This window comes from Musa acuminata, chromosome BXJ3-5 (genome assembly GCF_036884655.1).
Source record: "Musa acuminata AAA Group cultivar baxijiao chromosome BXJ3-5, Cavendish_Baxijiao_AAA, whole genome shotgun sequence".
NCBI classification, from domain to species: Eukaryota; Viridiplantae; Streptophyta; class Magnoliopsida; order Zingiberales; family Musaceae; genus Musa; species Musa acuminata.
In genome coordinates this window covers 4,522,481-4,536,026 of record NC_088353.1, presented here as the reverse complement: position 1 = coordinate 4,536,026, position 13,546 = coordinate 4,522,481, and the positions used below count along the sequence as shown (strand labels likewise).

The window sequence follows — 13,546 nt, the reverse complement described above, 5'->3', positions numbered from 1 at the left end:
TTTTTTCGTGACATTATAATAACCCTATTTTGTGCGATATAGCCTTCAATTATCTCTATTGTTATGCACTCATTAATCATTTAACGGGGTTCGACCATGGCGAGCCATGGGTCGAAGGGAGCCGGGGCTGCGAGTGCCTCGATTAGGGCTTCCGACATGGAGAAGCTGAGCTTGGAGCAGCTAAGATCCCTCAAGGAGCAGTCCGATCTCGAGGTCAATCTCCTTCAGGACAGCCTTACCAAGATTCGCACCGCCGCTGCGCGGCTCGAGGTCGCCGCCGCCGCCCTCCACGACCTGTCCCTCCGACCTCAAGGTGCCGCCAGCCCTCTCTTCTTCGCTCTTCATTCGCGTTCCCGTGTTATGGTGGTGCGTGACGCCCTGTTATCGCTTGGCAGGGAAGAAGTTGCTGGTCCCGCTCACGGCGTCTCTTTACGTTCCCGGTACGCTCGATGATTCCGAGAAGGTTCTCGTCGACGTTGGAACCGGATACTTCATCGAGGTTCTTCTTGTTCTCCTGCTAATTGTTAGAGATGCACTCCTTCAACTGCTTTCTTGGTTTGGTTGTGGTAAAGATGGGTTTTTGGGCGCCGGTACAGGGTTTCAGAGAAGCTTTTGTATCCTGTTATAGATGCCTCCGCCGAAAAAATTCTATTTGCAGTTGCTTTCTTAGGCTCCTGAACAAAGTTGGAAGGCATGCAGAATCATATAGTTATCTTCACTCTGTCCTATATGAGTTGGAGAACTCCTCCATCATCTGATCTTAATTAGAGCATGGACGTACCTTCGGATTGTGTCGAGGAAACTCATCATCTGCTTGTTGTAGTGCTGTACAAAGTTACAGTCTGAAGACTCTGAACTACTTCAAGAAGTATCTGCTGTGGAGCGTGTTTTGTCAGGACCTATATTAGATGGAAGTTATTCAAATTCAAGGCTATTCATAGTCCATATTGATTAGTGGGAATCATCTTTGGGGAGAAAAGGAACAATAAGATTATATAAGACAATGGTGTATGGTGAGGGAGGTTTCAAACAACCAACATCTTCATTATACTACAGGAGACCCATCTAATACTTGGGGGCTCCATTACTAGGAACTGCATTTTACATGACTTCTAGCTAGTTTGTGTTTCGGAGACATCCTCAGGATTCTGTTTAAAAGTTTATCTTCTTCTTCCAGTAGATTCATTCCTATCATCAAGGGAATTTTAAATAGCCCTTTCCTGGTTGCATGAGCCTGAGCCCTTCTGAGTGTTGATAATGCTACTCAGTTAAATCTCATTAAATAAATTATTGTTCTGATGGACTCTCCAATCCTTTTCTGTTTTTCTTACTAAATCCGGTGGCAATAATGTTCATCCATATGGTGCATGGAATATCTTTTTCTTGCTGGAGCTGATAGATGGAGAAAAGAATTTAATTGTTTTATAAATATCTATATTCTGATGACACCATAATGATGCAAATAGTTTGATATCAGGAAAGGGATCTTTCCTTCCAAAGGCAAAAGGAATGTCTATCTAGCTGTTAGTGCTGAAATTAACCATATGACGTCTCTTTTAATTTTGAAGATTACCTGAGCAAATTTAAGAGTTATATAATTTCCTAGTAGGTTATCCTTTTGAAAACATAAACCGTGCTTCTACAACATCTTAACTTTTGCTTCTTCCAAACTAGAACCAAAAGGTGTTTCAGGGACAAGTTCTGTGGGAAACTAATAATATATACTGGATTAAGAAGGATCACCCTTCAAAGGGTTTTGAAAAGTAGAAAAGCTCATCCAGCTTCAATATGGTCCCATATTTTGATTACACTATATTGATCTAGATCACTTAATAAAAAATATCTTGTTATTTCTCCTTGCTCATAATTTTTGTATACATTTTAACCAAGAACAACTTGCATAAGTTTCCCCTTGTATGTGTGTGTTCTCACATGATCTTTCTTCTTGTGATGCTCTCTCTAACTTATATCATATTTATTCATTGCAGAAGACCATGGCTGAAGGAAAAGACTATTGTGAGAGAAAACTTTCCTTACTGAAGTCAAATCATGATGAACTCACAGACGTATGTTCCATCTCTCTCTCTCTCTCTCTCTCTTGTTATATCAAGTGTTAGCATCTTTAAAATATACTGTATTCCTTGAGTTCATATTTATCATATGGCCTAAACTAATGTATTTAGATTGGGATCAGATCAAAGCCCAAGTTTTTTGTCTATGGTGCAGTTTTCATTAATTTAGATCTGAAACAGAGCTGTCTGCAAGTTTCAAAATATGATTACTGTCTGTATGTCATACGTGTTTGTATAAAATACGTCATTTGTAAATATGGAATAAGCTTGTAGTAGCCTTTTTCATTTTACTTCTTTTATATGTTCAATCTTGTTTTGTTGTCGTTATGTCCATACATTTTATAAAATCCTCCTGCCATTGATATGGGCATATCATTCGTTGATCTACATTTTTTGTTGAATCTTTTCTGAGCTAATTATTGATGTAAACGATTCTTGTATTCAGCAATCCTTTTAGAGGTTTGCCTGCCTCACATTCACTTTTAAGTCATTGATCTCAGCTGTCTAATTTTTTGTTCTCTCGTTACAAGTGTTGTTTCTTCAAGAATCTGAAGTATTGAACTTCACTATGGCAAATTTCTAGAATTCACCATGTGAACTTTGTTTCCTGGTGTGCAGATGGCTACTAAGAAGAAACACATAGCAGATGAAGCTGGTATAGTATTACAAGGAAAACTCAGGCAGACATCCACAAGTACATAACTTAAGATTGTTTGAACAATTTTCATTGTGAGACTGTTATTGCATTTCACTAGCTTTGGGAAAATGTTTCGGGTGTTCTTCTAGAGTGAGGTACCAAAGACTTGAAATTTGTACTCTACGGTGTCGTGTTTTCTCCTCGGTTCAAGACACCCTTTGCAAGAAATATTTTATCAACTGTTGATACTGCATTTCCTATCTAACCAACTGTCGAATTGACGTAAAATAAAGAAAAACAATATCTAGTATTCAACACTTTACTTAAAGGATCTCTCACCTATGCTACTTGGTCTCACCTGATTCTGTGGTTTTAGGCTGCACGCGCTGTTGTTGTGATGGTTTTCTCTCTCGCTCTCCCCTTTATGTCGAATGAGTTTGGGCTAATTATGTATTATATTTTGTAGTTAGATCTTTTTAATATTTTGATCTCTAGATTTAAAAATTTTATATTGAAATATTTATAGTTATGAAATTGAAACATTTAATTTTTTTTTGTCTTAATGCTTTTGGTTTTACTGATGGAAGCACGAAAATGACATGTGAAAAAATAATTTTAACGTTTAGGTTACATTTTTGATGGTGACGGACGACAATGTTATTGGGGGCTGAGTGGTTGTTGTGGATGAAGAGGAAGAATTACGATGAAAGATAAGACAAAAGGAGAGGAGGAAGAGGATAATGCGTTGTTCGTTGATAATTATGTCGGTGTCGACATAGATGCATAGCGTCGCTTGGCATTTGCATTGGTGTAGATGTAGATGCAGAGCGTTGTTTCACATTTGTATCGGCATTGATGCAATTGTAAAGTGACATTACTCTGCATCAGCGTCAGTGCTGGCATAGTTGCTAAGCGACATTAACACAATTACCGAGCGGCGTCGATACAAATGCAGAGCGTTAGCATTTGTGTTGGTCTTTTCCTCCTCTCTTTTTACCTTATCTCTCATTGTCGTTCTCTCTCCTCATCCACAACAGTTACCCGCGGTGTCCGAATGACGTTGTCGTCTGTCATCACAGAAAATATGATTGAGACATTGAAATTATCTTTTTGTCTATCATTTTTATGTTTTTGTCGGTAACACAAGGTAAATAAAACTATATGTTTTACTTTTATAAATATAAAAATTTTAATATAAATTTTTTAAGTTTCGAAATCAAAATACTAAAGAGGTATAAAGTAATATTTAATTAGCTGAATGATCTTTCGCTGGATTGCATGTCAGTAAAAACTACTGTACATAAGAATGCTGCTTACTTATTGCTTTCCTGAAATTACGAGGATTATTATTCACGAATATCGGCTATAAAGTAGGCTTGAATGTGATTTTTCAAATACGCCAGAATTAATTGCTCACTTAGCAGCCTACGTCAGCTGGATTCTGATACATTATTCATCCTATGCACTGATCACTATGCTTCACGGGCAGATGAAGGCAACTATATCTTATTGAGGTGTTTGTTGTGAGATTGAAGCTGTTGGTGAGATAGGTCTCTGACGTTGTGCATATGCAAATTGGATCTTCTGCAGTTATATCCACATCAAGATCATGGACATTGATAAAAGATTAAAGAAATACCATAACCAAAAGATAATCCAACATTTGATGTAGGCTTACGAAAATTCAAGTATGTAAACGAAATATAATATTTAATCGAGCTAATTTATCTCATTTAGTTAGCTATGTCCTGCAACATACGTTCTAAAAGGTTATATTGACACCAATAAAGTGAAATAGCTAAGTCAATTTATTAAGTTTTATCAACAAAAATATTAAAATAAATTATAAAAAAATAATTTTAATATTTGATAGTAGATGATGTTGGTAGTGGCGCTACTGGTGTCAACGCCGATATAATTGTCTGACCACCTCCGACGATGATAAGTTCGCTCTCACTGTCCGCCACCCGTCAACACGAGGAGTGCATCGTCGACCTTCTTGTTGCCCACCTCGGATCACTCTTCATCTGCATCGACGCTAACGTAATTGCTAAGTGACAATAGCGTTGGCTAGATGGTGGTGGCCATTATGGCATCAACAACGAAAATGCAGAGCAATGAGAGAGTTGCTTAGCGAGAGCTAGTGTTGGAATTAACACAACAACAAGAGGAGTGGTAGGAGCTTTGGTGACCCATCTTCTGATTGTGGTTGGGATCTGCCCAACGAGTCACGATAAGGTGGCCACCATCATCTATGTCGATGTCGACGTAGTTGCCACTTAACAATTATATCAACGTCAACACAGATGTAAAGCAACGCGGGTTGAACGACGATAATGTCGACGATACACTCCTCGTGAAGGCATGTGATATCGTGGTGATAGCGAACTTTATAAAAATGACCAATCAACTACATTGATGTTGATGCGAACAATATCGTCATTTGCTATCAAACATTAAAATGATCTTTTTACTATTTATTTTTAAATTTACGTTGATAAAACTAATATTATTATACTAAATAAACTTAAATGTTTTACTTACTTAATTATAAAAAATATAAATATAATTTTTTAAAATATAAAAAATAAAATACTAAAGATAACTAACCACAACAGTAATTTATAAGTAACCCTCCCTAACCTTATAATCGTGTTTCTTAGATCCAAATTTATTCCGACCCTTCGGAGCTTCCACTGTGACCAAGTTAAATATAACTAGATGATATAATCATCAAAGAAGAAAAACAAAGAAAACAAGAGAAGTACCAAGATGAAAGACGAGGCTCATCGTGGTAAGTATAGAAGACAAAGGGGTTCCACGACTTCCCGTGATGTTACCGCATCCCTTTTTTATCTCATAGCTAAGTATAGACAAAAGAACAGCCACATCGAGTGAAAGCCCACTTTTGATCCTTGGATTGCACTATATCAGTGTGATCAACAAACTGTAAAAACCTTGTGGAAGAAATATCTACACAAATAAACCGCCTGTGTGGAATTAAAGTAATGATATACACAGATGTAACAAACACTTAAGGAAAATGATAATAAGAGATAGAGTGATTTTATCTCCACACTGATTGAGAACAGAAATGCCTTCGTCTGTATACCCGTCCAAAGCAACAAGCTGTAGAGCAATTTGCCCAACACTTTTTTGAGTCTTAGGAGGACTCTTCTGATGTCTCGACATTAACATCAAGTAGTGGCCTCCGATTTGACCGCTCAACAGATGGAACACCTTGTTCGCTATCTTCATTAAAGCGGTCTACGCTTTTAAGAAAGATACCTGCTCACAATGCAATTGGATTAGTTGTTCAAGTAGTTGAAAATGAAACCAAGTAGTAGAATGCAGCGGATGCCACATTAGACACAGCAAAGCAAGAAAAAGGGTTCAATTTACTAAAAATGTCTGTAGATGAGACCTACGACTAATGCTCTGGTGACAAATATGCCAATATAAGCACTAGCAACGAAACATACAAAATGTGTACGAAAATTATAGATTTACATTGGATGAAGTAAATCCTACTGTAGGTATTAGATTCTTCCACAAGAATGGAGAGAATTCATGTAATTAATAGGCACTCTGCACACATGCACATGAAATATAATATAATCCCTTGATCCAACTATTCAACATGCAATAAGAACAAGTGTTCAGCATATGTGATTTGATAAATTGATAGCAATGGATCATTTTACAGGCAAGCTCTAGAAGAAAACATTTTATGGTCTAGAAGATTATAGTGTCTGCAACAAACCTATAAACCATATTGCTGCCGCAACAAACAGGATTGATGTCAGTATGAGAGCACTTTCTCTCCAGTTGTTGATGTAGTCCTGCACCAACATCCAAAATAAGTCACCATCATATCAAGGAAAAAGGAAAAGAGCAACTGAAGTAAGACAAAGTGGTAACAGTCACAGTGGTCTCCAGCATAAGAAAAGTACAGTTGGGTTTTTAAGATTAATCCATGTTAACCTATTTGCAAAATATTTGTGATAGTTTTAGCCTTAAACTCACAACAATAGTTATAGCTCTACAACCCCAAGAAAGTTCAAGGATCTTTTTGAAATATTCACAATCTTCATATCATGATGTTTAACATACACTTATAACCAAACTATAAAAGAGGTCGGTCTCCTGAAGCATACGACTTTGAAAAGTATCAAAATGGAAGTCATATATCACATCAATCAACAGCAAAGCATTTATTTGAATTTCAACAATCACAAGGCAATCTACTGTTCAAAGAGACATAGCAACCTGTGACAAAATGGGTATATTATCTTCCAAAAAAAGAAAAGAAACTTACATTATCACAAAAATTTGTAAAGCTTTCAATAAAGAAAAATTCATTTAAACCAATTCACAAGAACTGTGGTAGAATCACTATAAAATCAGGAAACAAAACCTAACAACGTAAAGGAAGTCCCTGGATGCCAATGTTGTTATACATGAGATAGTTAGGTGTACAAGTCAATTTTTTTTTCCTGATTTGTACACCTAAACGTAAAGGAAGTCCCTGGATGCTCCCTTTACCATTTATTTTTGTTGGCATCCAGCCTCGCCTCCCGAACGCCTAAGTGAGCGCCTGAGCGCCTATTTAAACCCTTGAATCATGCAAATCCAAGTAGAGGGTAAAATGTAATATCACCAATTTCCAAGTTATAGAAAATACAACCATATCTGTTCATAATTGAATTTATTCTCTTCCGTTTTCCCTCGAACATGGATCAAGTTTTCTGTTTTATCCACAATCTATATTTAATACTTGTAAACTTTCCAAAGACATTAGTACAAAAAATTTGAGTGGAGTGTGACAATCTAATAGCTGAAGTTTAGGAGACCTTTGACAGTAACTGTTTATCATTAGCAATTTATCATAATTGTCCATATGTTGGTGTGTTTTCAATTATTAGGACATATCACCACTAAAGTATCATCATGGTTTTTTTTTTTCAGCTCACTGACTTTGATGGATTTGTGGATTCTAATGGTTACCACTACAAGCATGGTCAGAATATATCCTAAATGGCATTTTCTTGTTTCTAGGTCCTAATATTGCAATAATATTGTTATACAGCTATGACATCCTTGAGCTCATTTTAATTATTAACAAGGTTTAAATATTTAAAGCATTATAGTTTCATGATGACACATGCTTAATTTCTCCATAGCTTAACTTAGGACATCACCGATATAACATACACTTCATTCAGATAAACTTTATGACTATAATAGTCGAAGACAACTTCAAAAGTAAATAAAAGACGAAGAAAACAAAAAACAAACCTGCAGAACGCCAACCAGGGGTGAGGATGGAACATCCCCAAATATGTGAATAGAGACAGTAGACATAGCCATTGATAGTGGCCTCAAGCTAGGTTTGACACAGTGAAGGCATATATAATTTACTGGACCCTGCAGATCCATGTGAATCATGCTGTTAAAAGATCAATCAGAACTTATTCAGGTAGGTTTGCTTGTTGTTGACATGATAGAAATTGTGGCAGCAAACTTCACAAAACTTGGATGCTTCTGAATCCACTGGAAAGCTCTAACAGCATAAACAGTAAGCATTTTACCCGGAGTAGCAGCAGTGATGAAAAAATACATACATGTATTAGTTGTTAAGTTATACCTATCCAGAGAACCAAGAGCCAAAATCATGGGTCAATTCAACATGACATCTTCAATGATCTCACGTCACTGAAAACTGGAGATGATCTGGAAAGGAGATCATGGGTTGCTTTGGATAAAGCTCTATTTGGAAAGGAAAAGTGGAGTGTGGAACGAAGAGGAATTGAGGTTGGATCCTGGGGTTCTCATAGGAGAAAGGAGGGTAGACAAATTTTATTCAGTCTCTATGGTGGAATATATTGATTTAGTAATGGTATATGTCTTAGGGGGAACAAAGTGGAGACAGAAAAATCACTGAGGCAGATCCTTGTCGTTCCTACTCGTAGGCAACTTTGAGAGGGTCACGTGAATAGAAGAAATGTCTACCTACATTAGGAAGAAGTGGCTTCCTAATGTATCAGGAGCTCACCAAAAAAGAAAAAATGACAAAACACTATTTACATTAAAAGTTGAAAATCAGCAAAGTTTTCACAACAATCTGTGTGTTTCATCAGGGAATTGCCAGTATGCATCTTTTATTGGAATATGAAAGTTCAAACAGCAGGTGCAATGTGTTGAATTTAAGTAAAAGCTTGATGTTCTGATTTGCTGTTGGGATCAGTAATGTCAGTGGAGCTGATGACACACACTTTTGGTAGTTGAAAGTTGAAACTATGATAATCCCAGTGCTCAAAGATAAATTTTGTATACCTGTGTAGCAAAGACAAGAATTTCTCCAACCGCAAAGAAAGGTATAAAACCATAGAGGCTTCTGAAGCAAAAAGCACTAAAACAAAAAATAGCCCCCAGAAAGGTTGCACCAGAAAGAAGCTGCAAGAAATGACATTGACAGCTTTTAATGTGTCATTTTTCAAATAGAGATATATCAAAATTTTATAGTTCACACACTGAAATTTAAACACAAAAATAAACTTATTTGACAATATAGACTAGTAATATACTGAGATCACTTGGTGAAAACGTCTACAAGAAAACACCACACCTGGAATGAGATCATCACAAAAAAAAAAAGCACACGAATAAACAAGTTATCTCCCAGCCATGTTGTCAATATGTACTATAATTTAAGAAACCTCATTATAATGGATATGGAAAGTGGTTCACTGACCACTTTAGACTAATTATCATCTTTTCAAGTTGCCAGAAAACCCTATACGAATAGCTGATGTTTATCTTCTATATGTCTGTGCCAGAAAACTTTTCACAAATAACCAATGTTGTAGATCAACTCCTATATGGTTGCATCAGTATAAATGCAAGTATTTATTATGTTAAGATCTCCAGAACTTGTGCTCATGTGTTGTGGCATACAAAACATATTTAGTAGAACAAACTCAATAAATATCATCCTTTAATTGTTTGAAAGCATATGCTTTTGAAGTTAAAACATCATCATAGAAAATACTAAATTTGTAGAAGATATCATATGTTACAAAATACAACTCCTAATCAGTCCATAAACATGAAGGACAGAGAACTTGCATCTGTCAGTTTTAGAGTTGCAGAGAGAGTGAATATCATGACATTGTCTATGGTGGATCTGCATTCTATAATCTAGTCTCTTTACCCTTGAAGCCAAATTTAAGACAATAAAATGAACCTTAATCTCAAATCTAAAAGATACCAAACTTACCAGTCAAGTGCTATATGCTTCTATTTAGTATACTCTCGAGTCTCGACATACAGTTTAAAGCTTGAAATTCTAGATGAACGATTGACAGTCAAATGAGGAATATATTTATGCCATGTCGCCAACTATGTACTTCACCCCCAGGGGCGCCTCTCTCTCACCCACCCATCACCACACCACCCCCAGCCCTCATCTGGTACCCCTCACCTCCTCAGCCTCTTTGTTTCTGCCTCCTCTTCTTCTTTGTCATCAGCAGGAACTAGACCATAATGATCTAGATATGGTTTGGCATGGGCCCAGTACCCAAAATTTAGAACTTTGCTTTATAAAGCCAAGACTTGTTAGAAATTTTACCATCAAATGAAGGAAGCAAAAAAAAAAAGCACCAAGTAACATGGAGTTATAAAAAAATAATAATAGTGAGAAGACAGGATAATTATGAATGATGATTCAATGCACCAAGAACTGCAAGTACTGTTCAGTGCAAATTTAGAGGCCAAGTACCTCATCATGGATATAAATATACCTTAAAAGCATTTGAGATTGTAGAATCCATGAGATCAAGAACAAATCCACCAGCTAGAGTTCCAACAATCCCACAAACAATTGTGATTCCTCCAAACATCAAGTCAGCATTGCTCTGAAAGTAAACAAATATCAACTAGGAGGACACCATCAAAAAGGTTTTACTCTTAGACAACACAATTCATTACTAAACAAGAATTTTACTAATGGAAGACCCAGCTGATGGTTTTAGTGCTGTCTCCAAGGAATTAAGTGGGGCCTCCATGCTAAATTTTGTGCAATACCAGCTAATATGTAATTACCATGTTCAACACAAAGGCAGCACATGGAAAACTTGGCAGGGGAATGGTTGAACCGATCAAAAATGTATATTACAAAGAATAAAGGCATAAAATGTCACAGTATATCAGGTATACTGCAGCAAGTACCAGTGTGACAGGGATCAGTACACATGGATACTGCAAAATTAGCTGTGTTTCAGTAATGCAACAGTTCTTTTATTTGCTTTTACACATACAAACTCGTATGAAAACTGGTAACAGACTGGAATACTAAACCTTACCAGCACTGGCACATAACGTCCTTATGACAGACCAGCGAGTACACAAAATGGCCACACTCAAGTTCTTCGACCCCACAAGTCAAGAAACTAAAATAAAAGTGTTGCAGGTAAAGCTGCTACAACTTAGTAAGGAGAAAAGTAAAAACTTTAGTAGTTATGCAATTGAGGACCCTTCAATATCCATGAGTTTTTATGAACCAGGTAAGTTTATAAAAGTTATGTACTGTAAAATACCATATGGTAGATATCATAACCAGCTTTCGGACCCCAGTAGGAATAAGCTCCAATAACAAAATTGTATGCAATATAACCTGCAGAGGAGGAAACTCATAAATCAGAAAATGAGATATGATAACAATTGCAAAGGTCGGCAATTTTCTAAAATGCAACCAATGGGAAACTTAGTAATTTATTATTTGTTTTTTGTTTTATTTTGTTCTCTTTTCATCCATTCATTAATTATATCCTTAGTAAGATGGCAGAACCCAGCATTTTCATCAGAAAGAATGCTCATTGAAAGCTACATTTGTCTCCTTCAAGTTTCTCATTAATTCTTCAAATCTTTTTCCTCATCGATTATCATAATGATCAAGGCCAAATGCTATTTGAGCAATCATTCTCTAGATCTTTATACTCTTAACTAGGTTTTAAATACTGGTTTCAACATCCTGGTAGATGGGCAGGGTAACAAGAAACTTTGTATATTGACCTATACCTTCTATCATCTCTAATTGTTGTTATTTTGTCACATTGTTGAATAAGTTACTATTCACATTTTGACTGACACCTAATATCCATTTAATTTATTAACAGGCCTTACCTCCAGATCAATAGAATTGCATCAATATAACTATGGTAAAAATAATTCTTTTGAGGAGAAATTCAATGAAGTTCATCAAGAGAAACTTGTAGTAGAATAGTGTAAACTATGCAAAATTTTGAAATTTGGCAGTAAGAAATTTATGATTTTTTTGGCATGAATAGCCAATCAGATTAAGCTAAAAATCAAACAGACAGACAGCAATGTTCAAAGGTTAAGTTTTCAGTTTTTGAGTCATTTTAACAATAATACCATTTATAAAAATATAGAATAAACCAAATAGAAAAAAATTAAAAATTTAACTCATAGGCAGACATGAAATATGCAATAAACTGCACAAAAACAGCATTAAAGAAAAAACAGTATGATAAAGAATATGGTTCACATTGCCGTTCCATACCGATATACTCACTAGCTATCAGTATGATACATACCGAGTTGTACCGAGCCGTAACAAGCATACCGATATAAGATACATGGGAGCATACCAATGTACCGCCCATACTAGTCCCTTATCGGACTGGTACATACCGCCCGTATCGAGCGGTATGCCATAGTACAGCGAACTTTAATAAAGAACATAAAACTTAATAGAAGATATTCCATTTACATCTAGTAGGGTCTCATGCTTGATGGGTTTTCGCACAAAAGAAAATTGACTGCACATCAGATTTTTTTTTAATTTTAGAACTAAACCATCTAGAGGTCAAGGAAAAAGAAACTAGGTTCGTAGGCAGTATACTAACCTAAAAAGCATTAACTAAATGGATGGTAGAAATTCAAAAGACAGTATACTATACTCTCGAAACATTAATTAAAAATGACAAAAAAATATTCTGCAGTGTAAAAATTAGATAATACAACCAGATTCAATCCACAACCATATTTGACTAACCTAGAACCATCTAAGACCTATCATGAATCTATCAACTCTTTATATAGTCCATATAGTTTCATGAATCTAACCTGGACCACCCTGTGTACTTCAAGCTGAAAAAATAGATGTGCATCACCAATATTTTCTCATCCAACAACTAAAATAGATGTTAATCAAAGGATGTCTCATATATGATAATTCATCTCGATAGCATAAGCTGTGAAAGCAATAAACTGCAGCATACCCTTGGCATGACATCAAATTTCATCCTAGCCCCAGAAGGAAAGAAAATGGTCAAACCAGTATGTGCATCACCGATATTTTCTTCAAAACCACCATATGGTAGATAAATTCACCTAGGATACCTAAAAATAATCAAATAATATGCTCCAATTTCAATTGCACATCAACAAAAAAAATTCTAATTTTTTCTCCTTTTTTCTGACACACCTTGAACATGATAACTTGCATCTGAACTTGCCTCTTCCTTTATGTTCATCCACATTTTCAAGTTAATCATCTTTGGATTAAGTTTCTTGCATCATTGTTAAATTGTTGATTTACACAAACACAACCTATATAGGTTCTTCAATTGGTAATCGATCAACAAAAACTTGGGAATCTAGACTATGCATATGATTTTCTGGAGTAACATCTTTCTTAGTTTTAATGTGAATATTTTGAGTTCTATCCCCCTTATAGTTTCCTGACCCTCTTGATGGTGCTGTAACTTCCACAGAAAGCTTCCTGCCAAATATAGCTTTGTTTCCTGGCTTA

The 13,546-nt window shown here is 35.9% G+C and overlaps 2 protein-coding genes across 2 annotated transcripts in view; one reads left to right on the top strand and one right to left on the bottom strand.

The window, feature by feature from the left end:
• Positions 1–60: 60 nt before the first annotated feature.
• Positions 61–2,962, top strand: LOC135638308 (prefoldin subunit 5-like). The gene is made up of 4 exons (XM_065151383.1): positions 61–313; positions 396–499; positions 1,989–2,066; positions 2,691–2,962. Exons 1-4 carry the CDS (start codon positions 97–99, stop codon positions 2,772–2,774), a joined length of 483 nt encoding a protein of 160 aa, XP_065007455.1. The 5' UTR covers positions 61–96; the 3' UTR covers positions 2,775–2,962.
• Positions 2,963–5,599: 2,637 nt separating this feature from the next.
• The window catches only part of LOC135638929 (probable sphingolipid transporter spinster homolog 2), a 28,437-nt gene continuing 20,490 nt past the window's right edge, over positions 5,600–13,546 (bottom strand). The window contains exons 11-16 of the mRNA XM_065152531.1: positions 11,307–11,383; positions 10,512–10,625; positions 9,046–9,165; positions 8,008–8,136; positions 6,473–6,551; positions 5,600–5,997 (exon numbers count right to left, since the gene is read on the bottom strand). Coding sequence (XP_065008603.1) covers positions 5,873–5,997; positions 6,473–6,551; positions 8,008–8,136; positions 9,046–9,165; positions 10,512–10,625; positions 11,307–11,383 — 644 coding nt within the window. The 3' untranslated portion in view covers positions 5,600–5,872. The remainder of the gene's footprint in view (positions 5,998–6,472; positions 6,552–8,007; positions 8,137–9,045; positions 9,166–10,511; positions 10,626–11,306; positions 11,384–13,546) is intronic.

Bases quoted from the DNA above. Each gene is read 5' to 3' on its own strand.
- LOC135638308 (XM_065151383.1), top strand. From the start codon at position 97: ATGGCGAGCCATGGGTCGAAGGGAGCCGGGGCTGCGAGTGCCTCGATT. The intron at 314-395 runs GTGCCGCCAGCC...ATCGCTTGGCAG, and splicing joins CCTGTCCCTCCGACCTCAAG to GGAAGAAGTTGCTGGTCCCG. The intron at 2,067-2,690 runs GTATGTTCCATC...CCTGGTGTGCAG, and splicing joins ATCATGATGAACTCACAGAC to ATGGCTACTAAGAAGAAACA.